This window comes from Pavona decussata, unplaced genomic scaffold (genome assembly GCF_977016875.1).
Source record: "Pavona decussata unplaced genomic scaffold, jaPavDecu1.1 SCAFFOLD_26, whole genome shotgun sequence".
NCBI classification, from domain to species: domain Eukaryota; kingdom Metazoa; phylum Cnidaria; class Anthozoa; order Scleractinia; family Agariciidae; genus Pavona; species Pavona decussata.
In genome coordinates, this window is record NW_028145449.1 from 2,666,947 (window position 1) to 2,691,926 (window position 24,980).

General features: G+C 38.9%; 1 protein-coding gene across 2 annotated transcripts; it reads left to right on the forward strand.

The window, feature by feature from the left end:
• Positions 1–324: 324 nt before the first annotated feature.
• Positions 325–23,635, forward strand: LOC146485521 (uncharacterized). Of its 2 annotated transcripts, none has more exons than XM_085103391.1 (10): positions 325–522; positions 2,257–3,352; positions 6,261–6,646; positions 8,394–9,127; positions 9,306–9,555; positions 12,030–12,810; positions 15,203–15,304; positions 17,874–18,124; positions 18,713–18,980; positions 21,605–23,635. In XM_085103391.1, exons 2-10 carry the CDS (start codon positions 2,296–2,298, stop codon positions 21,880–21,882), a joined length of 4,107 nt encoding a protein of 1,368 aa, XP_084959517.1. In that variant the 5' UTR covers positions 325–522; positions 2,257–2,295; the 3' UTR covers positions 21,883–23,635. The 2 variants fall into 2 exon arrangements, with proteins under 2 accessions (XP_084959517.1, XP_084959518.1); XM_085103392.1 differs by lacking the exon at positions 325–522 and adding an exon at positions 1,590–1,886.
• The last annotated feature ends 1,345 nt before the right edge of the window (positions 23,636–24,980 follow it).

Below are 24,980 nucleotides of genomic sequence, written 5' to 3' on the forward strand. Positions count from 1 at the left end.
TGACTCAGTGAATGATGCGTATGTGACATAGATAGACAGAGCCTGGGATCGAAATCATCGAACGCATATTCTTCCATTATTACTAGTTGTATAACTGATAGATATCAAATGTGAATAAGGGAGAAACGAAGACACACACACATTTGATATCTTGTTGTTGTTGTTTGTTCGTTAATAAATATAGATACCGGAAAATATATAGCAACTGACTGGGTTTTGAAATAATAATAGTAATAAAAAAGCCGCAATGGCTCCTGAAAAGAAGATAAAGTAGATTTTATATTCGGGTAAGATAGATATCTGTACCACACGTGCGTGATGGGATAAAAATTTCGCGTGACACAGAACATGCATGACTGCACAAGAATTTCGGTTTTCATTGAGGCGTAGACATTTCAGCGAATTGTAAACGGAAGAAGGAAGTGCTTACCTTGCAGTTTGATTATTCGATCGCCAAGTCTTAAATTGAGTTTCGCTTTTTAGTGGCAACAGCACCCGTTCAGCGACGTCTAAAGAAATTTGGTAAGTACACGGGTAATCCTCAGCACATTTGATAGCTGTTTGCGTAGGACAACATGTTTGCATGAATCCGATCGACTTGAATGGCGCCGATTATGTTGTTGGACTGGCTTCGCCTAGTTGTAACACGGGAAAATTTACCTTCTCTCACGCAGAAATGACTACAAGATTGTGTTTGCAGCGTTTGCCTTTTCAGTTGCTCTATCATTCGAGAAAGTTTTTATTGTCGGTCGAGTCTCAAAGTATCAAATGTCTCAGCAATTTTTAAGTAGCGTGAACTAGAAATTCCAAGGGATTGCGTCGCCAATTTAGTCGTCGGATTGTCAAGACATTTGAGCCCTTATTGCGCTTGTTATCATTTTATTACTATCGGGGGGGGGGGGGGGGGGGAGGGGGGGAATGAGAAAAGCAGTCAGATAGTCGGAAATCTTGGCTGATTTCCACACGCAATGCAAATTGATTTCTGTCTTACGCAAGAGGTCAAGTTATTTAATATGCTGCACGATTGTTTTGACTGATTGTGTTCTTGGTTGTAGCGTTCTACAATTTTAAAACGTTCAAAGTGTTATTTGGATGTTTCATTTTTAACGTGACTAAACGGCTTTTTAATGATGCATTTCAAGTCTCAGTGGGCAAGTCACGAAATTGGCGAATTTTTCTGTCTGTCAGCCACAGATCACTCAAGTACAACATTACTTGCGGCAAATACAAGAGTTGTTTGTATGGTATTACTAAAATTCTCAATTTGGGCAAGACATTAAAGTCAAGATACTGATGAGTATAAAATAAAGCATCACATGGTGTTGTTGCCTACCATTACATTGGGTTAAAATGCGTTTTCGTAGAGGTTTTGGAGCCAGTCTATTACAATCCCTGAAAGTCTATATTTTATAGACGTGTTAATGTATTCATTGGCAAGGATTTAATTTAATATGCAAGAGCGAGTTTCGACAAACGTCTTGTTTACAAACGGCCTCGAAGGCTCGAACTCATTCTCCCATGAAATTATTTTATTTTGGCATTCCGACTTAACGTCCTGAGAAAAGCATAACATACATTTTTTTTTTCCTATACAGTTGTTTTAAAAGATTCGACTTGATCGGCGCGTGATTTCGCCAAAGAAGACTTTCCAGTTTTAATTTTCAAACTGAATACAAACTGAGGAGAAAAAAAATGAAATTTAAATCATCCACATTTTCTGGATATTAAGATCCCTGATGACGGTTTGACAATATACCGCAAAAATACTCACACTGGACGATACGTGGATTTCACTACCTATACTAAATTGTCTCCCAAGATTGCTTGGATACGATCATTGGTCAATAGCGCTCTAGATAGTCTATCTGCTCGCCGAACTACTTAAGGTATGACATATATACTCGACTCGCTAATTTATATCTTGGAATGGTTTTCCTAATCGTATAGGGGAAGCAATCATATAGAAGACGCGAGATGCGCGAAAGTGAGAAAAACTGAATACCAGCAGGTGCAGCAGAGCAACCTTAGTTCCAGTCCTCTTTCTCCTCTTTCTAACTTCCCAACTACACCTGCTGTGAAGACTAGAAAAATGCTCAAAAATATAGCTTTTAATTGCTCTTTGTCCGCGTGCGGTCGCCTTCGCTCTTTGGAACGCGTTCAAATAGCAGCACGGAGCAGCCACTCTTCATACAGAATATACCGGGGTGGCTCGTATTGTTACTTCAAAAGTACTAATATCGATGATTTGAATTTCAGTTTTCTAATGCAACAGTGTGAGACAGTGACTCCAAGGTTATGGAAGAAAATTCAGGGTACCAAGAAAGTATTACATTCCGTAAACAGCGTCTAAAAGCTTTTAAGGAACTTGGAGATAAACAAGCAGAGGGAGAGGAGTACCAACTTCTAGCCCAGACGTACTATGTTCTTAAAGACTACCAACTAAGTATTGAACACTGTAAAGAATACCTAAGTATTGCTAAGGAAATTGGAAATAGACAAGCGGAGGAACACGCGTATAGACGTCTAGCGTGGTCGTATTACAGTCTTAAAAACTACCACCTAAGTATTAAACACGGCAAAGAAAGCTTAGGTATTGCTAAGGAAATTGGAAATAGACAAGCAGAGAAAGAGATGTGTGCTGCTCTAACCCTGTCGTATTTCTATCTTAAAGACTTTGAACTAAGTATTAAACATGGTAAAGAAACCCTCAGTATTGCTAAGGAAATTAGAAATAGCCAAGCGGAGGAACATTTGTGTAATGTTCTAGCGTGGTCGTATTATAATCTTAAAGACTACCAACTTAGCATTAAACATAGTAAAGAAAGCCTAAGTGTTGCTAAGGAAATTGGAAATAGACAAGCAGAGGGAAACGCGTATAGACTTCTAGCCTTGTCGTATTACGATCTTCAAGACCACCAACAAAGTATTACACATGGTAAGGAAAGCCTCAGTATTGCTAAGGAAATTGGAAAACGACAAGCAGAGGAACAGGCGTATTTAATTCTAGCCCGATCGTATTACGAACTTAAAGACTACCAACAAAGTATTGAGCACGCCAAACAAAGTCTTGGCATCTCCAAAGAAATAGGTCATAAAATTTTAGAGCCGAGATCTTACCAGATACTATCAGACGCGTATAAACGTCTTGGAGACCACAAACAAGCGATGGAATGGGCTAACCAAATAAGAGAAGCAGAGTCGTCTTGCAGTCTTGGAGAAAACAAAGAAGCCAGTGAAAGCAACCTTCAAATGCAAATTGGAGAAAATGGTTTTGATGAATCATCAAGCTTAGTGGATCCTGAAGAAGAGGAGGATATATTCTACGGAGCCGGACTTTCAAACGATAGTTCAGGTAATATTTTAGTATTATACTATTAATAAATTTGTCGGGCCGAGCCGGCCCGAGCGGAGCTAAGCCGCGCGAATTCGAGCGAAAAATATATTTATATATGTTGATATATGTTTATATCTTTGAAGGTGTCCGCACAATGACGTCTGACTGTCTGGCGTTGTCTGGAGCGAAATTTGCATACACCGAAAAACATATGCGTGCATGATCAAATTTCAACTGCAATGTTCATCAATATTCACTGGATACAGAACTATCTCTCCAGAATCTTTTCCCTTTCTTTTAGAAATCTTTTTTTGTGAAATAGTGCATTAAAGAAATTACACGCTTTGTGGCCGCGGTAAATAATTTTCCGTGGGAAATAAATTCATCGAACACGACAGCGCTGCACGCCCGTTGTACATTACGTCGCGACAGAAATAGATTTTCAACCGCAAACTAGCCCGTGGAACTACGAAAACACTATGCTCATAAAAAAAAAAATCTTATGCGCCTTTTAATCTCCTCGTTTGATGCTACAATACGTGTAAAGAGGGCTTTCCACCCAGCCCCAGCTTCGCGAGGTTTTGCGAGTCACGTATTTCTAGTTTAAAAAAAATGGTTAGAAAATTGGTAGTTCCGTTCAGAGGATTTTCCTGTCTGTTTTGGGGTTGGAGGAAGCTTCATTTTTTGGTAGGGGTCTGTGGGGGCTAAGGATTATAATGTTGGAAGAGATTTACGTTCCACGTGTGAGCTAACTAAAAAGCCTTTTGGTGGTGAAAACCTACAGGAATAAAATTTAGTAGTTTAGTCGTCTTACAAATATTAAAATTCTCCGAAAGTGACGATAGACAGGACAAAAGAACTTTAATGCGATAGACTGAGACAACATAACTGAGAAGTATAAAGAAGAGAATATGAGAAGTTTTTTACCAACAGAGGCTACAAACACTCACATAGTGTGTTATTGTGGAGAGATTATTGACACTCTTAAAATGAGCATTGGCCAAAAGCAAAGCTTCGTGGGCTTATACACTTGTTTTCAGAACAACAAACATGATCGCTGATAGTTTTTAATATATTGATGATGAGTACAATTATCCCGTCAATTAGGGCTGGAGCCCGTGATTAGGAGCCTCTATCAGTATTTAAAACTTCTTGGGTCGCGAGTTTATTTATTATTATTTATTTTTTTTTCTTTTTGAACTGCTTTTCCCGGGAAAAGGTTTGGTGGATGAATTTTGATCCATGACAATTTAATTGTTATTAATATTCTTTGATTAGGTATTTAAACTGTGGGCTTTCCAAAATCCCCTGAGACCTATTCTAGAAATAAATATTCTCGGGAAAGGGTTGATTTCACTGGTATTTAAAGTCACCTATATAAATTAACCACACTCTAAATTGTAGTTTCTATTTAAACAATAGAGCGTTTTTGTCTAGGGACTATCGACTGATCGTTGCCCTTCGGAAATTTGATGTTCTTTTAATTTTGTTTTAAAAAAACAAAGTTAATGTTAACCTTAGAAGTTAAACTTCGAGGGTTTAACATCAAATTGATAAGGACGACTATCAAAGCGATAGACGCGGGTAAAAAAAATACAACGAAAATCACTTTTTTGTTACTAAGTAATGAAATGGATGAATAAATGAAAGGTTTTTTCGGGGACAACAAGTACAATTCATCGGTGCATTTTCGCCCGATGGGCACTTTGCCCTGCTAGCACAGCGCTGATAGTGTCTCTCCGCGGATGGCTTTTATCACATCACGTGATCAAGTTTGAAAAGCGATCGGGCTTGGTGAAAATTTTTGTAGTGAACTATACTGGGTGTTATTGTCGATCGATCAGTGTAATGACAATCACAATCAACAAAATTTGCCATGTCTCTGATGGTGTTAGGTTGTGTGCGTTAGATTCTGCGATGTTCGTCTGCGAAGGAAAGCTTCCCGAGGAAAGTAAGCGTTCGTTACCACCAAGTCTTGTCAGGTGAAAAACCCGTTATATACAACTAACAATTTCTACTAACAAAATTATCAGATTCTCTTTTGATGTTTCTAAATGCAGGGAGAGAATTAGTCTTTCTACTCAGAAAGTGTGTTCTTCCTGTCCGGAGTCCAGTCAATAGACACAGTAGAGTGTTCAAGAAACGTGAAATGCACGAGGGAGACTAACTTGTACGTCAGGGAGAAACTCTAAGTTTTATTTAGGATAAAACTAGAAATACGTGACTCGCAAAACGTCGCGAAGCTGGGGCTGGGTGGAAAGCCCTCTTTACACGTATTGTAGCATCAAACGAGGAGATTAAAAGGCGCATAAGAAATTTTTTTTATGAGCATAGTGTTTTCGTAGTTCCACGGGCTAGTTTGCGGTTGAAAATCTATTTCTGTCGCGACGTAATGTACAACGGGCGTGCAGCGCTGTCGTGTTCGATGAATTTATTTCCCACGGAAAATTATTTACCGCGGCCACAAAGCGTGTAATTTCTTTAATGCACTATTTCACAAAAAAAGATTTCTAAAAGAAAGGGAAAAGATTCTGGAGAGATAGTTCTGTATCCAGTGAATATTGATGAACATTGCAGTTGAAATTTGATCATACACGCATATGTTTTTCGGTGTATGCAAATTTCGCTCCAGACAACGCCAGACAGTCAGACGTCATTGTGCGGACACCTTCAAAGATATAAACATATATCAACATATATAAATATATTTTTCGCTCGATTAGCTCCGCTCGGGCCGGCTCGGCCCGACAAATTTATTAACCTCGCTACGCTCGGGCCTTCGGCCCTCGCTTCGCGAGGAATGAGAGGATGAAACTCTCCAACCACACGTTTCAAACTGTGGTTAAATAGTTACAACTATTTTTAGAGCATCTACTAAACCATGTGTTTATTATGTATTTTTTTTATAACATATTTCTGCCATAAGTACCAAGTGAGATTAAAGCACGAGGACCAAGAGCGCAGCTTGCGTATCTAAATGCTTTGAAGACTGGAAAAGTAAAGATGTACCGTGCTAGAATCATGCTGATAGGCCAAGATCGAGCTGGAAAGACGAGTTTGAAGAAATCGTTCTTAGGTCTGCCATTCGACCCTTATGAGCAGAGCACTGATGGAATAGAGGTTGATCCATCAAAGTTCGAAATTGACGTTGATCAAGTGAAAAACTGGGAGCGAACTGACGAGAAGTTAAGTGTGTCTCAGTTTGCAAACGACCTTGCAAAGATGGTGGCTGCTCAATTTGGGGGAGAGGAAACAAGCGTAACTCCAGAAGTTCAAGATGAGCTAAAGAAGACCGCATCTCAAAAGAATGAGGTTTGGGGCCTAACATCCATAAAACAGACGGACAATTTTTTACTATGAATATTGGATTCTATTTGTTTACAAACACATCCAAACACTGCGTAAGGCCTACCCTTTACCCCGGTTGTGCGCTTAAGTTTTTGTGAATTTTTTTTTCATTTCGGTGGGCTTTGTTGATGCTTTTAACTCCGATACCGCTATGGTTTCGGTAGTGAGGCGACAAATGACTGAACATCGTCTCGCTCGTTTTTTTTTTTTTTTTTTTTTTTTTTTTTTTCCTTTTTTTTTTTGTAGAACTACATTTACTATGGTTATTGAGATGGAATTCATACAGTTAGTTCCTGATAATTTGTATTTAATGGAAATATATTTCTTTGACTGATAACCTTTCTTGAGTAATCGCCTCACTCCCCTCCCTAGCTAGAATCAGCTGTTAAAAAAACGAGGTCTGATATCTGATTCGAATTAATACTTTATTTATTTTGTTGCATCACAACATGGACTTACCTGAGGCTCATAATTATACATTTTTTAAATACCTTTTAAGGACGGTGCCTACCTTTGTTACCGCGCGAACGTTCTGCACATCTGGAGATACTCGGGTTTCCTATGGTTGTGCCTACTAATACAGGGATATTTTTGCGTGGTTTAATTAAAACTATGCGGAGAAAGCAGAACTCAGCCCTCTTGGTATCCAAAAACAAAATTTTCGGTAACCATGCATTTTTCAGAGATAAGAAGGCTTTAATCTGGAGAAAAACGCCATATATTGCTTAGCATTTTACTGCTTTGTAGAAATAATTGTAGAATATTAAATTGTTGCTTAATTATTTCCGAAGAATGCGTGGTTACCCCCAATTTTCTTTATGGATTTCAATAGCCCTTGGTAAGATCTACTTTTCCCGCATAAAATACCTATGTATTAGTAGGCACCGTCCTTATCATCATATCTTTATTTACCCTCGGATTTACAGAGTAGCTTTATGCAGCTAGTAATATCTCCGAGCATTTACCCACCCAACCATGAGAGTATACACACAAAGACCAGACCACATCACCGGGAACTATTTCCCCTACTCTTCGCGAACAGTGAGTGGGTTCTTTAATGTCCCACAGAGTTATTAACAAACAAGGATTGTGAGACGGGGCCTACGGTTTATCGTCCTTATCCGAGAAGACTAGAAAGTCTAACCATTTGCAAATGTCAGAGCAAAGGCAGCACTTTCTCCTCAGTTATTTAAAGACCCCGAGTGTTGGTCCGGCCGGGGTTTGAACCCACGACCTCCCGCACGGTAGTCCGGTACTCCACCAACTGAGCCAACCGGTCGGCCTTCAAATCCCTCCCTTATACTGAAAGTTAGTTGTTCTTATGAGCTTATCCTGATGCACAACAAGTTTCGATTTGTCCATAATATTTTCCAGAATGCCTAGTTGCACCTGTCAATGACTTTTATTCGTAACACAGTTATACCCATTCATCGTTCTGGGAAGTTTGCAATGATTGATTGTAAGTTTTATTTGGTCGTTTATTTCTATATTATCTTTCATTTTAAAATTCATCAGAGTTATGTATGTTTTTCATTATTTTTGTTATTAAGAAATTTTCATATTTCCATATGTCTTGGATTTTTTGGTTTTAACGACGCCCAAACCTTAAACTCATCTTAAATTTGAAATCATCGAATGAGCCTCCCTTTCATAACTACTGTTTTAATTAAACCATTCCAAAACGGCTGACGATTTAAAAAATTTCATTTAGATTCCTTTTAGGGAAGAAAAAACACCTGAAGCGGCGAAAGTACAAGAGGTTCACACAATCCACCACAACCAAAAAGCAGCTGGAGAATCTGCCCTACCTGCATTGAATGTCGATCCTACTTTGCCTCCAGAAGAATTTACCCGTCTTCTTATTCAGCATTTGGAAGGTTTGAAGCTGCAGAGTGACACCACATCGACAGAAAACCACATGACCCTAGACCTGTGGGACTTTGCAGGACAGCATCTTTATTACGCTTCCTATCCAGTGTTCTTGTCATCACGTGCAGTTTATATGCTAGTCTACAATCTCAGCAAGGAATTAAAGAACACAGCTCAACCCTCCGCCAGATTAGGAAGTGCTGACATTCCTCTGGATAACCCAAGTGGTGAGACAAATCTGGACAACCTGGTTTCCTGGCTTGGTTCAATCAGTACTCTGTGCTCATCGAAACGAATGGATGACAGCAGACAGCCAGAGAACGTTTTGCCATATCTACGTCCCCCAGTATTTATCGTTGGAACGCATGCTGACAGACCGTGTCAAGACATTGGGAAGATGGAATCCGAGATTCAGGGTGCGCTTTTTGGAAAGGAAGTCGATGGACACGTGATCCGAACTTTCTTTCGAATCGATAACACGAAAGGATCATCTGATGTAGGAGTTCGCGCACTTCAAAAACTCATGATTGAAGTTTTGAAGCAAGAGCCATACATGGGGGAGGAGGTACCACTGCGGTAAGTAAAATTCTCCGTAAAAAAATTGACTTGAATCAACTTACTGGTATAATGCTCTTTTTCTGTCAAGACCTCTGTCATGTCACTTCCTAGTCGCTCTTCTATTGTGTTAATGTTTTACTTACAATATGACTGAATCAGACTCAATGAAATTCGTCTTTTTTTAATTACCCTTTAGGTGGTTTAACTTTGAGAAGGTTATCCAAGCTTTGGTTGCCAAGGACATGTTTTACTTGAGCCTCCAACAACTTCAAACTGTCATCCAGGAAGTGTGCTTTATTGACGATGAAAATGAAGTTACCACTATGTTGGATTTTTATCACGACCTCGGCATCATTGTAAAACATGGCAGCACCGTTGTGCTACAGGCCCAGTGGTTGATTGATCTATTTAGACAGCTTATAACCATTCGTCGTTACAATGACATGGTGAGAAACATAAACGTAAATTGCATGTATCAGTTTGACCTTGCACTGCCCGAAAAGGTTTTTCCTTCCGCATTCTGGTGTGACCTGTACCAGGTTGATCTATTCCAATCAGATTTGTACTGGTGTGACCTTAACCACTCCGGGGTCAGATTCACGAATCCATTCTAATTAACAATTAGATAATGAGCTCGAGATTTCTATCACGTGATAGCTGATGTGGGCTCAGCCCGAATCAGCTATCACGCATAGAAATCGAGAGCGAATAATCTAATTGTTAATTAGAATGGATTCGTGAATCTGACCCCGGAGTGGTTAAGGTCACACCAATACAAATCCTCCTCACAGAGACTTCGAAAACGCGAAGAAGCGGGCTGAATTTTGTTGACAACCGCTACTCACTATCTATCACACAATAGATAGCGGGTAGCGTAGCAAATCAGAGAACGGCATTCGTAATAAAACGCAAGTAGATTTATACTACTTTAAGATGTACACTTGATTGCAAAAACGTTGACCCCCTTAAGCATAAACCGTGAACATTGAGACCCAATGGCTTTATGGGTATAAGTGTACTAAATTTATTTGCATAATATTCTATTCTCGTGTGACGGTTGATGACCAAAATTAGTTGCACGTGGTGAATGATGGAAACTGTTGAAACAAGTTGGCCAACAAGGGCCAATTTGAGTGATATAAAATTCGCTTTTTGCCTAAGTTCAAAAGGGGCAATGAACTTAAGCAATATTTGGTAGAAAAGTATTCGGAAGAATTAAGTCAGCATTGTATTTTTTATTGCAAAGAATGAAAATGGTAATTATTGATTATGGAAATGAGGTTATTGTTTAAACACTACCCACAAATCCGCTGGGCCTCATCGTTCACGGTTTATGCTTTTTAGGTGTCAACGTTTTTGCAATCGAGTGTATCTTAAGTATTGTCTCTGAACAATAGCTTATTATTGGCCGAACAATTGACTTTTTTTACGAAAATACTTAGGATACATACAGTCGAACCTCCATGTGCGACCACCTCTCGTAAGCGACCACCTCTCATTAGCGACCACTTTTCCAAAATACCAAAAGTTTTTAAGTCAAATCACTATAGCTGGAACCTCTCGTAGGCGACCACCTCTCGTAAGCGACCACCTCTCTTAAGCGACCACTTTTAGAGATGATTGTTTAAAATTTTCAATTGTTTTTAACCTCCCGTAGGCGACCGCTTGCCACACAATCTGCTGTATCTCTCACGGGCGGAAATTGAAAAATGTGTCGCTATAACATATTGGCCACATCATTGCAGCTGACGCCGTAAATCTCACAGTCAGAGCTACCGGAAATGCTTCCCGATATAGCTTAGCATTGAAACAATTGATAAAATACACATGCACTATAGTCACACTGAAATAAACTTTAATCAGATTGAATCCCTTGTAGGAAAAAATATCTCTTATCTTTTATCTTTCTTATCTTTTTGCTTATGTTCCGTTCCCTGAAAAAAATTTAGGCAGCGCCACATGGAGTAATAACAGAGTCAAGTTGCTTTCACAACAATAATATTGGCTCAATCCCTGAATTAAGTAATTTGCCATAGACTCTCAAATTTTTTGCCTAGAATAATTTTGGACCAGTCTTAATATACTTGTACCTAAGAATAGTTATTACTTTGGGTTTCGATAAGCACTGGCAAAAGGGTTAGGTCTCCGCAATTACCATATGTAAATTACCCGAAATTTAGACCCCCTGTGGTCTGACCTCTGGTAAGCGACCACCTCCCGTAAGCGACCACGTATCCTTGACATTATGGGTGGTCGCTTACGGGAGGTTCGACTGTATTAACTTAGGAAGACTTCGTAAATCTGGCCCTTGGTCCGTAGACGAGGATTAAAGTGGTCTCTTGTCATTAACTGCTTTTGAACCCTTTATCAGTATGACATCAGATATTTTATAAGCCTTGCAGATGCTACAAATGGCTTTGTGCCTTCGCAAAGAAATGAAAACTGAAAATTGAGTTACTAGCAACGTGTTAAAATGTTACTTTACATTAGACCCAGCTGGGTTGAGGTGAGGAAAATTTGGCGTATGTAAAATAATATGTTGCGTTGTTCTGTTATTAATTTTTCACCGTTTAGGACCCAAAATGACCGAGGACCAAGCAATCCTTAAGTTGCACCCAAACCTGTTTCCATCCAATTGATTGGTATGATTTGTACCAATGTGACTAACACCAGGGTGTTGAACGGGTCCCATCCAATCAGCACAGAGATTTTCACAGTTTATTTTTCAAATTCAGGCCTTCCTTTGTGGGAAAGATCTCTAATCATTTAATGATAATTATTGCCTTAGCATTTTGACAAACCGAAAGAACTGTCGTATAAAAGTCTCATTTAGTTGTGTCTTTGTACTCAAATCATTCCTTTATTTTTTGTTGTCTTAGTCTTTTTTTTTTTTTTTTCTATTTGTTTTTCTATTTTTCAGGAATCGCGGCATTCCACGTTGTGGAAACAAATGGAAGAGAAAGGTGTCCTCAGCATGGGACTTGTTGATCACGTGTTTTTCAAATATTGTGAGCAAGGCTTAATCAAGGAAGACATACTGGGTATGATGGAGCAATTCGGACTGATCGTTAAGTTTGAATCCTCTCTGACTGACGTAAAGTATTTTACACCAAGTCAGCTGAAGAAACCATCTGCACGCCTTAGTAAAATGGAGCCTTCACCTGCAGATCCATGTCCATTGTACGTTCGTTTTCCAGGGGGGCTAGTTCCTCATGGTCTCTACTCACACCTCGTTGCATGCTGCATCAAATGGTGTTCTGAGAGTGGATTCATGCGGGAGCCAGTGTTGCGCCACATGGTATCCAGTTTCACCATAAAGAAGGAAGAGGCTCACCACTTGATCTTGTTTTGTCAGAAAATGTTCATCCGTGTCATCTTAAAGCAATCACAACCAGACAAGGAAGCCCCATTGGCTGAAATAGAAGAGGTGGCCAGTCTTGTGAGAAATTTTCTAGAAGAAGCGCTGGAAACATTATCAAGGGAGTTATCCTGGTGGGGAAACTTAAAGTATGAGTTTTGTGTGGCATGCCCTTACTGTCCAGAGGAGGAAGAGCCATGTACTAAACACCGCCAGGTCTCCTGTACCCACGAAGACTGCATATGTTTTCTCAAAGTTCAACAAGGAGGAGAGCTGGGCTGTTGCCAACACAGTGGTGAAATACCGACGATTCCCAGCTTGAGAAAATGGTTCTCAAAAAAAGGTGAGTTGAATACGAAAATGTGATTTAAAAAAAAAGAAAAAACGCTTGTCCATGTGAAAGTCAGGTTTAATTTAGTAACCGTGAAACGCAGGCTGAATCAAACTGTTCTGAAGATGTCAAGAAAAACGATGACTTGTTCATAAAAAAGTCTTATGGTTACTGTCCCAATAGTGTAGAACTGCATAGCAAGAATAACATGAAAGTGCAAGAGATCCGGTAAACGTCTCTTAAGAAAGTTGATGTTTACAATAAGTATCCAATTTTCGCGCCCTCATTGGCTAATTTTTGTTGGATATGAGAGAGAAAGCGGATGAAAAGCGAATAGCTGACGACAGCGGCGAAAGAGTGTTCCAAAGTCTTAAGTTTTAAGTTCTTAATTATTGGAGAATTCATCATTTTATCTATCCTGCATGAGTGGGTAAATTGGTCAGAATACTTCTGATAAAACTCATCTGGAATGAAAGGACGAGGATAGTTGAGGATAGACTGTGATCAAGAATCACTCAGCTGATCAGTGAGGGGACTGCGTGACGGGAACTGAACTTGGAAGTGTTCCTTCTGTTTATTGTTGCAAAAAAAAAAAAAAAACAGATTGATGTGAGTTTGTGATGCGTCTATCCTACTCGTGATAATAAATTTTCGTCATAACATTATCAACGTTTGCTACAAAACCACGATCTGAAGCAGCAACTTTGGCACTTCAAATTTATTGAGGTAATATTTTAATCCTCATTCAAAATTTTGGCCACGTGGTAATTTTATATATCGATATTTGTGAAAAGCAGATCTTGGTAAGGGGTGTTGGTATCCAAAAAGAAAATTGGGGGTAAACACGCATTTCTAAGAGATAATTGAGGTTCAATTGTATTTTACAGCTCTTCAGAATTATTGATGAAAAACGATTTGGAGAAACATTTCAACAAGAAAATTAACGATAATAAAACAGCATGACGTTTCGACGACTTCATATCGTCATTGTCAAATGAGTAAAAATGGAAATAACGAAAAGGCATATTTAAAGTCATAAAGAAATGCCGTGACAAATTTGAATGTTTGGTCTACGAAATGCTGTGGATCAAGAACAAAAGAGCGAAACTGAACACGCAAGCGGATTCCATTCGCGCGAAACTCTTTACCTGAATACTTTCATGCTAATTTATTTTCTCACTTTCAATACCTATAAATATGCCTTTCCGCTATTTCCATTTTTACTCATTTGACAATGACGATATGAAGTCGTCGAAACGTCATGCTGTTTTATTATCGTTAATTTTCTTCAGAATTATTGTTGCTTAATCATCTCTGAAATGCATCGCTATCCCTAATTTTCATTTTGGATTCCAGTAGCCCTAGCTTGCTAAAATCTTCTTTTCTGGCATAGTCATCAACTACGTCTGTATAAGTAGGCACCGTCCTTAGAGGCCTTCTGGTGGTGCATCGGTTGAATGATGCGAACATCTTCCAAAGGAAGATCGTCGTAAAAAAACAAAAAACAAGAAAGCACCTGGTCTTTTAAAGAAGCGGGGCCTTATATTCAATGTGTTCCCACCAAGTGACCAAAACCTTGCTGGCTGCCATCTGAATGAAAAAACCTTTAGTGGACGGGTGCTTTGATTGGTTGAAAGTCGTGTTTGCCTTCCTCGAGGGTAACACCGCAAGTTTTTCTTGGTTTATGGAATAGAGGTCGAAAACATTTTGTCGGTGTCGATGGAGTTATGAAGGTACGAGTGAAAGTGGCAATAATCTTTTGAAGTGCCTTGGCAAATAATCAACTAGACCACCGACTGTAAATACCTTATTTGCGTCCCCGGTCAGTTTTTTTTTTATAGCACTTGTACTGTCACTATTTACTATGGCCTATCTGACAGTTTAAACTATCAAGCCACCATATTGACAGTTGTTATGGACATTGTAGCCTTTATGCTGATGTTCATTTGCCGAACGACACGTCAAAATCACAAGAATTGAACGAGCATTGAATACTCTAAAGGACTTTAATGATACTTTCCTTCAAAACTCTATGAAAATTCCTGTCTGTTGGGCATTTTGGCTGTGACCAGGGCTCTTGAAATATTTTAAGTTATTCCAAATTGCTTTTCATGAACCTTGCGTGAAATGGTATGTTTTCAAGCCTATTGCCAAGTATTTGTGTTAAATTTTAACTGAAATACTCAGATTGAGACAATACAATTTAACGCTGACGAGTACTACTTTCCCTTTGAGTCGTTTTTTTGTAATGGTTTGTTAAATCAGATTTTTAAATTAAGTTTTAATTTCGGTGGAGTGAAAGCGGTTCTAAGACTAGAGGTCACTCAAAGTTACCTCAAAACGTATACAACGAGTTTGATACAAATCAAAATAATGGAGTTTTGTTGTTTGAATTGTACTCTAGGTGGCTCTGAAGATAAAGAGATGGGAGCACCCGCAAAGAAAAGAGAATCATCACGTCCCTCTCCTGAGTGCATCAAGCGAAGGAAACTTTCAGACGATCCAGGTAATGTGGTCTGTTCGATACTTTGTTGTTTTGCGTTGAACGACATTTTGGTGGCGTCAGTAGCGCCTATTAAACGTTCGTGACTTAAGTAGAATCGTACGTTATCTCAAACATCCCTCCGTTTGACAGTCCACCTATCTGTTCGTTCATTCATTCCTACGATTGCTGTTTGATTCCTTTCTTTGTTTACTATTTCATTCCATTCTTATTCCATCTGATTCCATGCTAGTACAACTTTCACTCCTCCGTATAACGGAGAGTTTTCTTTGTCCCGTTGAAAATCTGTAGATATTTTCTATTATCTCTAATATATACACTGACTATAAGCATTGGCGAAAAGGGAGTAAATTCATGTAATCTTAAATCTCCAGTGATGACTCACCTAGAGCCTTTATATGAAAATCCAAATTGGCTAAAGAGCTACATAAAGTGATTAAAATAAAAGAAGATGTCAGCCAGTGCTTTTCAACAGAGGAACATCTCTGTTTTCATTAATTTGAAGCAAGTTATATAATTTATAATAAACAAAAAGGAAATACTTTTCGCCATGGTTTAAAATATTGCAAGGCATTTTGTTTTGAAATTGAGCCATGCATTGCTTTTTACACAACATGTATTATTTTCAAATGCTTTGTTTTATCTACAGCAAGTTGCGGAATCTTTTGGGTAGAGGAATGGATATTGCGCCAACGAGTAACTTAAACTGCAATCTTCTGCTTTTCCTTGGGAATCGCGTAGCTTGTGTTAAACAGTTTTCACTTAAAAGAGTTTTTCCTATAAAACGATCTGTCGAGAGATGCACTTATTTATCGGCGCTATTTCCATCCGTCTAACCAAACGATCCTATAATCCCTTACTCGTACCAGTCTCCCCATAGTTTCAGAAGATGTTGACTTCCTAGTTTCATTTCATATATTTTAAAGGGACACTGTCATCTAAGCGCATGCACCAACTCCTCAAACCGAAACTTGAAAACTTCACACTGACTTTTTAAAGTTTGAAGTGCAAATTTCAAAATGGCGTCGATCTGCGGCGGCGATCACGGTGGAAAACGGAGACTGAAACTCGGCGGGAAAAGGCGATTTAGAGAATAGATCGGGCTACGACGAGGCTGGGAAAGATGTCATAAGAGAATATTTAGGATGAAAGTATTTTCAGTCGTGCTTTGAGGTGTAACACTGCTCATAAGATACTGATTTGCAGGAGTTTGTGCCTGACGATCGACGTTGCTTGCGCAGCTTGTTTGCGAGAGGCCTTTTCTCCTCATTTGTCCTCCTTACAATTCTTTCCTGTCCGGCTTTAAGTGACTCACTGTGGTAAAGAAAACAGTTTTGGGAAACGAAAGAAGATTACCACTGAAATTATAATCAGTGTACTCGAGAATCGCACTTCAAACCGGCCGTAACTGAGTGGAATAGGGCAAAACGTTTGGTCAATTTGAGGGCCCTTGACCTACAAATCGTCGTTTGCAGAAAGATCTACAGTCCCTTAGTGATCAAATAGTGTATTTAGCTAAGCAATCCGTTGAGATATTTTAAAGAAAATAATATTTGTGCGAACGTTTTGCACAGTGTAGTAAAAATATATTTACACTGAACCCAACTAAATCATCGCCTTCACAGATAAATTCTCTATTTTCGGAGCTTTCAAATGGCGTCTAAAACTTAGCAATCTTTTGAGATATGTTGAAGAAAAAAATATTTATGCCAGACATTCGCAGTGAACTGAGATTGTAAGTACTAACTGCTCAAAATGGGTTCCGCTCGCGTTACAATGAAGCCGGCAAATAGTAAGTGAAACGGCATAAGTTTTGGCGTATTCGACGTCTCCTTTGCCCTCCAAATCATCGCATAGAAATGAAACTACAATTCTTTTAGCTTTCAAATTACTTACTAACCTTAGCAATTTGTGGAGATATATAAGGGGAAATAATTTATTTGAGTCTTATTTATGTGAGAAGTAAGGAAATCATTTGTGTCAATACCAACACTGTGTAATTACCGGCTCATTCTAGTTTTGTATTTTTCCGATTCCTTTTTCTTTCTTTTTTTTTTTTTGACAAGAAGCAATTTCGAAATTTTATTGTCAAGATCCAATTTGCTCCTAGTAAGCATGGCTTCTTCAGTAAGGCAACTAGGGCTTGTGGCAGAAAGAGATTAATTTAAGTGATTGTACGTAGGGCTAATGTTGCACTCAACCTGAAGTCATGTATGTCTGCAGGAATGCGAGCTTGGATTTCACTAGTAGGACCAGATCTCATAACAGTAAACTTGAATACGAAAAACTGGTGGCACTGATGTCAGCTTGTCACGATTGGATTCCCTCAACCCCGCCCCCTGCCCTTGCGAGTATTGTCTTTGTTTTCCACTTCTTCAGAGCTGAGTTTTAGTAACTTCGGGACTTGCCAGCTGCCGAGTCATATTATTAACACTTGCTTTGTATGGTCGAATATGTTAAAAGGTATCGCAGACAGTGTAAACAGCTATTTTGCAGGCTCGTTGGTTGCATTTAATCTGCATGTAAAGTTCCAGACATTTAAATGAACTAATACAGGTTTTCTTATTCCCAGTGGAGAAAATTTTACGTGATCTTCAAAAACGGGAATTTGATAACAGCAACGCCACCAGATCGACTTACTTGCCAACGAGGTTGAAAAAGATTGCTTCAGACAAAGGCTTTACAATTTCTGACAATGAGGGTTCAGGAAATTGCATGTTCTACGCATTGTCAGAACAACTGGACCTTGTGAAGGGAATCCGACTATCTCATAACGAATTGAGGCAACGCATAGTCCAGTTCCTTGAGAAAAACCCTAAACTGGTACGTTGTTGGTCATGTCAAGGATAGAGTATTGTTTTCTTTTTTGCTGGTGATTTAAAATTCACAGAACTATGAAACATTTAGGTAGACCATTCTATAAATCTTTTTTTTTTTTTTCTAAAAATCTATCAGCATATCAGGCCAGGTTACTGAAGACTTTTCGTCATTTTGTGAACATCTTCAAAGCTTGGCGAAGACAGCCATATTGTTTTTCAAAGATTCTCTTGGAATATCCGAAGATGGTCAGAAGTTCATTCTAACCTTTCTATAAGAATGAACTTGAAATTCCTAAAATGTTGCTCAAATCCGAAGATGTTTCATTATTGGCCCAGTTTCACTTCCACCTCAGCTCAGAGGGTTGAACTATGGTTCATTTAAAATTACCTACAATAAGTATTACTGCAATATACATGATGAATTGAATAATTATCCCACTTCGGATAGCTTTTCCTTACCCAAATTCCCTTTCAGTTACAGCCTGGTCATGGCGTCGAAAAAGCGTACTTAAAAAGCCCACACACCTGGCAATCTTCTTCACTCTAGCCACCCCGGATCTTTACTGACTCTGGGTGTTTTCTTGTCTTGCAGCTGAATGGTACAGAACTGTTCAATTTTGTTGACAGATATCAGTCATGGGATGATTATCTACGAAACATGTCACAAGAAAGTACGTGGGGTGACAACGTGATTCTTCATGCAGTAGCAAACTGCTTTCATACATGCATTGACGTGGTCAGTCTGACACACCAGCAGGACCTAAGAATCACTCCAGAACATGATGTGGATAGCAGCAACCAGCTTGTGCTGGGACACGTGCATGAGCTTCATTATGTGAGCCTTCGACCAATTAAGCCAGGTAAACAAACTTACGCTCGGCAAAGTTAAATTTGCAAGCCCCCGTTGGGAAATGCAGTTAAATGTGTGTGACCCATGGGTGGATGATTGCGGCTGGGAGAAAGATGTCTGTTCAGATGGCCTTCATCGCCTCAAAAATTCTGATTTGGTGAGAAAGCTTTTACAAAATGAGACACTAAAGTTTTCCTCGGTTTTTCTTTAGGATCTAAAATTGCTCGTGGACATCCGTTGGTCTTAAAGGGCCTTTGTCTCGATAACGCGCATGTGCGATCTTGATTGACAACAATTTTTTTTACCCAATAGGAAATCGTAATAATCAACACTGCGCCGCAGCGCTAACCGCAGGCAGTCTGAAGTTTTCACGTGCGTTCTAAAACCTCTTTGTTTGGCCTTTAACATTTTGTATTTGTAAGATATTTATGTTTTACAATGTTTTATTATATGGCCGTGTCTCAAAAGGACTGGAAACGATCAAATTCAAGAACCTGATTGGCTAAAATTGATATTGACGGCGGTCTAGATTTTCCCATCTAGACCGGCATCTAGACCGATTTAATGTAACATTTGTCCTCAAAAAGTTACAAACAAAATAAGAAGAAAAAAATGGCTTGTTCCTGTTAATACAGTACTAAATGGAAGAACCAGTAGCCCTGAACTTGGAAGCAGGTAAAGAGAATGAGCAAACGTTGCAAATTTGAGTCCAGCCGGGAAAGCTACGAGCAAAGATGAAGTCGAAATTGAGAAGTTTTTGCAAGCGCATAAAATACAAAAACTCTCAATACAAGACTTAGAGCGACTTAAACGCAAGAAAGAAATTTTGTGAGTCAATGAAAGAGTCTAGAGCAATTGAAAACATACCTGCCAACGAGCTCGACCTTCCTTTGTCTGAATTTTTTATCTCCGCTCGTAAACAAGATGGCACCGAGTACGAACCGTGTACATCAAGCGGCTTCCAGCGAAGTTTTCAACGCCACTTGCGTGAAAAAGGAAGTCTGATCAACAAAAACAAATGAAGATACCCAGTTGAATTTTACAAAGTGTTTCGAAGCCATCGTTCCGAAGCCATGTTAGATCCAGATGCTCCTTTTTATCTCGCCGTAAATCACCGACGAAAACCAAGTGACGAAGTATGGTATCTGGATAGGCCCCTCGGAAAGAATGAAATTGGCAAGTTCCTCAAAAACGCCTTTGCTTCAGCCAAACTCGATGAAACAAACAAGAAGGTTTCCTAATCACTCCGTTAGGAAGACCAGTGTTGGACGACTCCTCGAAGCAGACGTTCAGACAAATTTCGTTGCACAGCTAAGCGGTCATAAAAATTTGAAAAGCCTCGACAGCTAGCAGTTCAGCATCTCTCAAGCGACAGCGAGAAATGTCTACTGTCCTGAATCGTGGACCAGATACATCCGCTCAGTTCGAAGAAAACCAAGTCAGTGCCTCTACTACAACTCAGCAAAATGTCTTCACAGTCCAACAAATCTAACCTCAGGCAATTTTTGAAAGCTGCACATTTAACATTAACGTTTTCCGTGGTGATCAGTCAAAGGTCGCAAGGCTGAATGAGAACTTATCGCTGAGCGATCACGGCACAGACAGGCATTAAAATTTGTTGCACTTTTGGTCGCATTTTAGAAAATTTTCGTTGAGCCTGTAGGAAAACAACGGTTATTTTGTCTTCATTCATTGACGAAGTTTGTACAAAGCTGTACTTTGAACAGTTATTTTTGTCCCGTTTGGACTGGAGACTAGTGACAGAAGTAAGCCAGCTAAATGCTTGAGCCCGCGCAGGGGAACAAAATACTTTTTTCCTTTTGATTTCCTGTTTGGCCATATAATAAACATCTTATTAACCGAGCTAGGTCGGTCTGTATGGGAGAATCTTGACCTCGGTCGCTGGTACAGACCTCACTGCGTTCGGTCTGTACTGGCGACCTCGGTCAAGATTCTCCCATACAGACCTCTCGCTCGGTTAATAAGAACTAAATATAGTAGAACTCCGCTAATTCGATCTCTAAGGGAAGCAAGGAATAGTTCGAGTTAGCGGGGTTGGTGTTGATTCTTAAACACCCTGTTAACAATTAATAAAATATCTTGGTGTTATAATTCTTTCATAATCACTAGCCACATTGATGCAATGGTTTATAGACCCTTCTGACGATTAATGTGAGGATTTAACCAAAATTCAAGGATCGTATTAACGACAACATAAAGGCTGAGATCTTGTTAAGGTCGTTTCACATAGGACTTCGCCACGTCCATTGTCTCCATTCAGTTATGTGACATTTTGAGGTTCAGTTGGACTTGCTTCCGTACAATGCAACTTATGGCAAAACAATAAACTGAACTGAACTGAACTGGTAAATTTGAACGAAGGGAAAGTCAAGTTAGTTCGAGTTAGGGAAGCGTTTGAGTTATCCGAGTTCTGGTTAGCTGATAGTAAATGACTGAAAGCAATGGGACCAAATCCAGACAAAATCGAATTCTGTTTGAGTAAGCGTCACCTGAGTTCAAATAAACGGGGTTCTACTATAGTTTATTGATGATGATGATTAAAAGTATCCGTCCGGCCGGCCGTCTTCCGTTACTTGTTCCTTTTTTGATGTTTTCTCCTCTTTTCTGTTGCAGTTAAAAAGGAAAATCCATCTCTCTATGATCTTCAAGATCTATCATGGAAAATCACTGATGTCTGGAGGTGGCTTGGGCGTCGGCTTAATTTTGGAGACAATGAGCTGACTGCGATTGATAACGACAACAAAGAGACGGTAGAAAAAGCCTATGCAATGCTGAGAAAATGGAAAGAAAGAGAAGGTCTCAATGGTACTTACCTAGTTCTATATAAGGCATTGTGTCATGACCACGTAGGCCGTGGAGATTTAGCGCAGGAATTTTGTTGCCAAGTTTAATTTTTTTAGGCTCATTTTTTGCCTTGAAAAAATCAATGGAAACTGATTCATTATTATTCATGTTCTTAATGTTGGCGGGTTGATTTGGTAAAGTAGTATTATTTTTATGTCCAACGTGGACCCTAGGATCCGTGATGTATTACTGATTTGTGCAACCACGTTAAATCAAGTATCTTAAGAGTTCATTGACTGAACATAGGCAAGCGGCGAGGTATTGTCAACAGTTACATCAATATTGCAGAGAGCCATTAACAAATCTATTACAGAACTGATTACGACTCTGATTAGTGTGTTACCTATCCTGTATGGCATGGACTACTTACCAACACCTCTTTCAGTAAAATTTTAATTATACTGACTTTCAACAAAGACCTGCCAACAGCTATCAATGAAAGTAATGGAACAATAGAATCGTTTTTGGGCTGTTCGAAGAGAGACAACAAAAATCACTTTAATGGCTGAAGAAGTAGAACCGGGAAATAAATTTTCCCTGCAAAAGAGTGGTAAAATTGAGCCAGCAAAGAGTCCCAGTCAAAGTCAAAGGCATTTTAGTTCACCCAAATGCATCAAGTGTAACACTATTGTTCTTGAACAAAGCATATCTGTGAGGGTAATTGGAGGGGAAAAGTAAAAAAGCTTGCATAATTTATAAACGACTCAATGATTTTAAAACTGCTCTTGTTTAATACCCGCCATGTCCGCTATATGTGAAATATATAGAACATGACGTTATCTTATCTTCATGAATTTCCTCGCTAGTCGCATTTTCCTCGTGAGTACGAGGCAATAGCCTATGACGTCAATACACAGTAATGTATTCCTCAGCAAAGAGGGAACCAAATGTGTCTACTATACCATTTACATTAATGGTTTCACTAAATGACTTGCAAGAATACTCCGAAAAATATGAGATTGGAGTCGTCTGCAAACCTTACCAAGAATTTTACAAAAAGAGTCACCCAGCAGATATCTATAGACTGGTTATGCATAGGAAGTCCCGTGCCTATCGGCTCCTGGAGTTATAATGGAGAAACGGTTAGAAGTTTTGAACTAGAAAAAAGAACAAAATATTAGTTTTTCTAGATTTGTAAAATAGATCCAAACATTTAAAGTTAGGTGCTTGTACAAATGAAGATTCAATTGACTTGCTTCACGAGCTATAGCACTGAACGTTTTAAAAATTTGTTTATTAATAGATTTGCTTATGTAGCTATTATTTCATTACTATCGTAAGCTTTGCAGCAAATTCTTATTTTCTCAGATTTTAATGCAACACTTGATGGTATGTCTTTTACCAGTTAAAGAAAGATTGATATTATACTGCAGGTAGCTGTAGAATACGACTTAATGGAGTGGACAACAATGTAAAATTCAATTCTTTTCAAACAGGTTGATTTTTAATTTTCCAATTAGAATTTCTCTAGTTTTTTGTATTTTTATTGTATATAGCTTGATCCGCCGTTTTTCTGTTAGCATTTTCTGCATTTACTTTTGATATATATTCGCGCATTCTCTACCTAAAGTTTTAAAAGTTTCAGTATGGCCTAGAGCCTAAAGCATACCGTTTTTAAGCCTATATAGACTAGAGAGTGCTTCACAGTCACATGAACTGAAAACTTTGACTCTGTTGGTGTGTTTTCAGATAACTAGTCCTTTAAATTTTTTTGGAATTGTAGTTAGGGAGTTAAAAATCGCCAGTTGTTATTTAAGCACAGCAACGGAAATGTTTGTAATAAAGCTTGTTGTGAACCGATGTTATTTTTGGTTGTGTTGAAAACAAACTTGGTAGGAGGGACACCCCCACGTGGAAAGTAACCGTCGTAGTCTGGGGGACGTAAAGTTTGTCACCCATGAAGAATATTGGATTCCATTTCCCCCCTTTGCTTTTCTCCTCCTTATATTTAATATCTTGCAGCCCGATTGATAGAAGCCGGATTTGATCCGCCTGCCAAGATATAAACACTTGTGGTACATTAGGTAATGTTTGTTTGTGTGTAATTCATAGATCACTAGTTTCCCTCAGGGAGCGTTCTGACTGTTTTTAAGCCTGGTGAATGAATGAGAATGATGCATTATTCAGTGAGTGACCCAGGCATACTCGGAAAAAGGAAATTCGAGTGCTCCTATCAGGAATCGAATCTAGGACATTCTGCAAAATATGTAACAATGTGGCTTAAAGGTCGTTCCGTGTAGCATCATCTAACAGTTTGCGCCTGGTCGCAAATTCAAGTTGTTTTGCAGACATGGTATAAAAGGTTTGTCAACTGGTTGTATATTTGTCAACAACGTGTGTGAGCGCAAATTCAAACTGCAGTATGCGCGCGCACATCACGTGGCTATAAACGAATCTGATTGGCTGATTTACGCGCGCGCGTTTTTCCTCCTTTTTTACGTCATAAAGGACGGTATCAGTTGCAAAGCAAAAATTCTTGATTCAGCTGTGTTTTGCGGAAGAGGCAATAAAGTTTGCTAAATAAATCGAGAAGAGAAGCGTTTAATATTCTTTTGAAAAAATTAGAAGTTGAAAGGTATGTCAAATTCAAGTTGCTTATTAACAATTTCTAATGGACTAAGGTAAAGATGATGTTAAAGTGTCATGAGGCGGCAAACAAACGTTACAAACTGTTGCTGGTAAATTGAAATTGGGGTGTTTTAGTAAAATAATTCGATACTACTTGAGAAACTACAATTTAGCGTGTGTAAACCGATAAGAAAACAGTTTGTCAAAACACTGTTTCACAATACAACAGCTTACCATTTTTGCCGAGTTTACAAACTTAAGGTTCGCATATGGAACCTTTCATTGCAAACCTAGGCTTGTAAACCGTCTCTTAGGTCTATTTTTCTGTGTTTGCAAATGTGGAAACACATAGGCACTGTACATTGAAACTAATTGCAAGCATGCAACTTTTAAACTTCTGCTCGATTCCACGTTGTTGTTTTGCTAAAAATGGCTCACAATGATTCTGAATAAAATAGGTAACGTATTATCAAAAATGGACACTGGTTCCCACTCAATGTGGGATGCAATGTGTAGCCAAATTCTTTTCGTCATATGCAAAGAAGATTCAAGCCTTTTCCTTATCTCGTGGGAAACA

Bases quoted from the DNA above. Each gene is read 5' to 3' on its own strand.
- LOC146485521 (XM_085103391.1), top strand. From the start codon at position 2,296: ATGGAAGAAAATTCAGGGTACCAAGAAAGTATTACATTCCGTAAACAG. The intron at 9,128-9,305 runs GTAAGTAAAATT...ATTACCCTTTAG, and splicing joins GGGGAGGAGGTACCACTGCG to GTGGTTTAACTTTGAGAAGG. The intron at 18,981-21,604 runs GTAAACAAACTT...TTTCTGTTGCAG, and splicing joins CCTTCGACCAATTAAGCCAG to TTAAAAAGGAAAATCCATCT.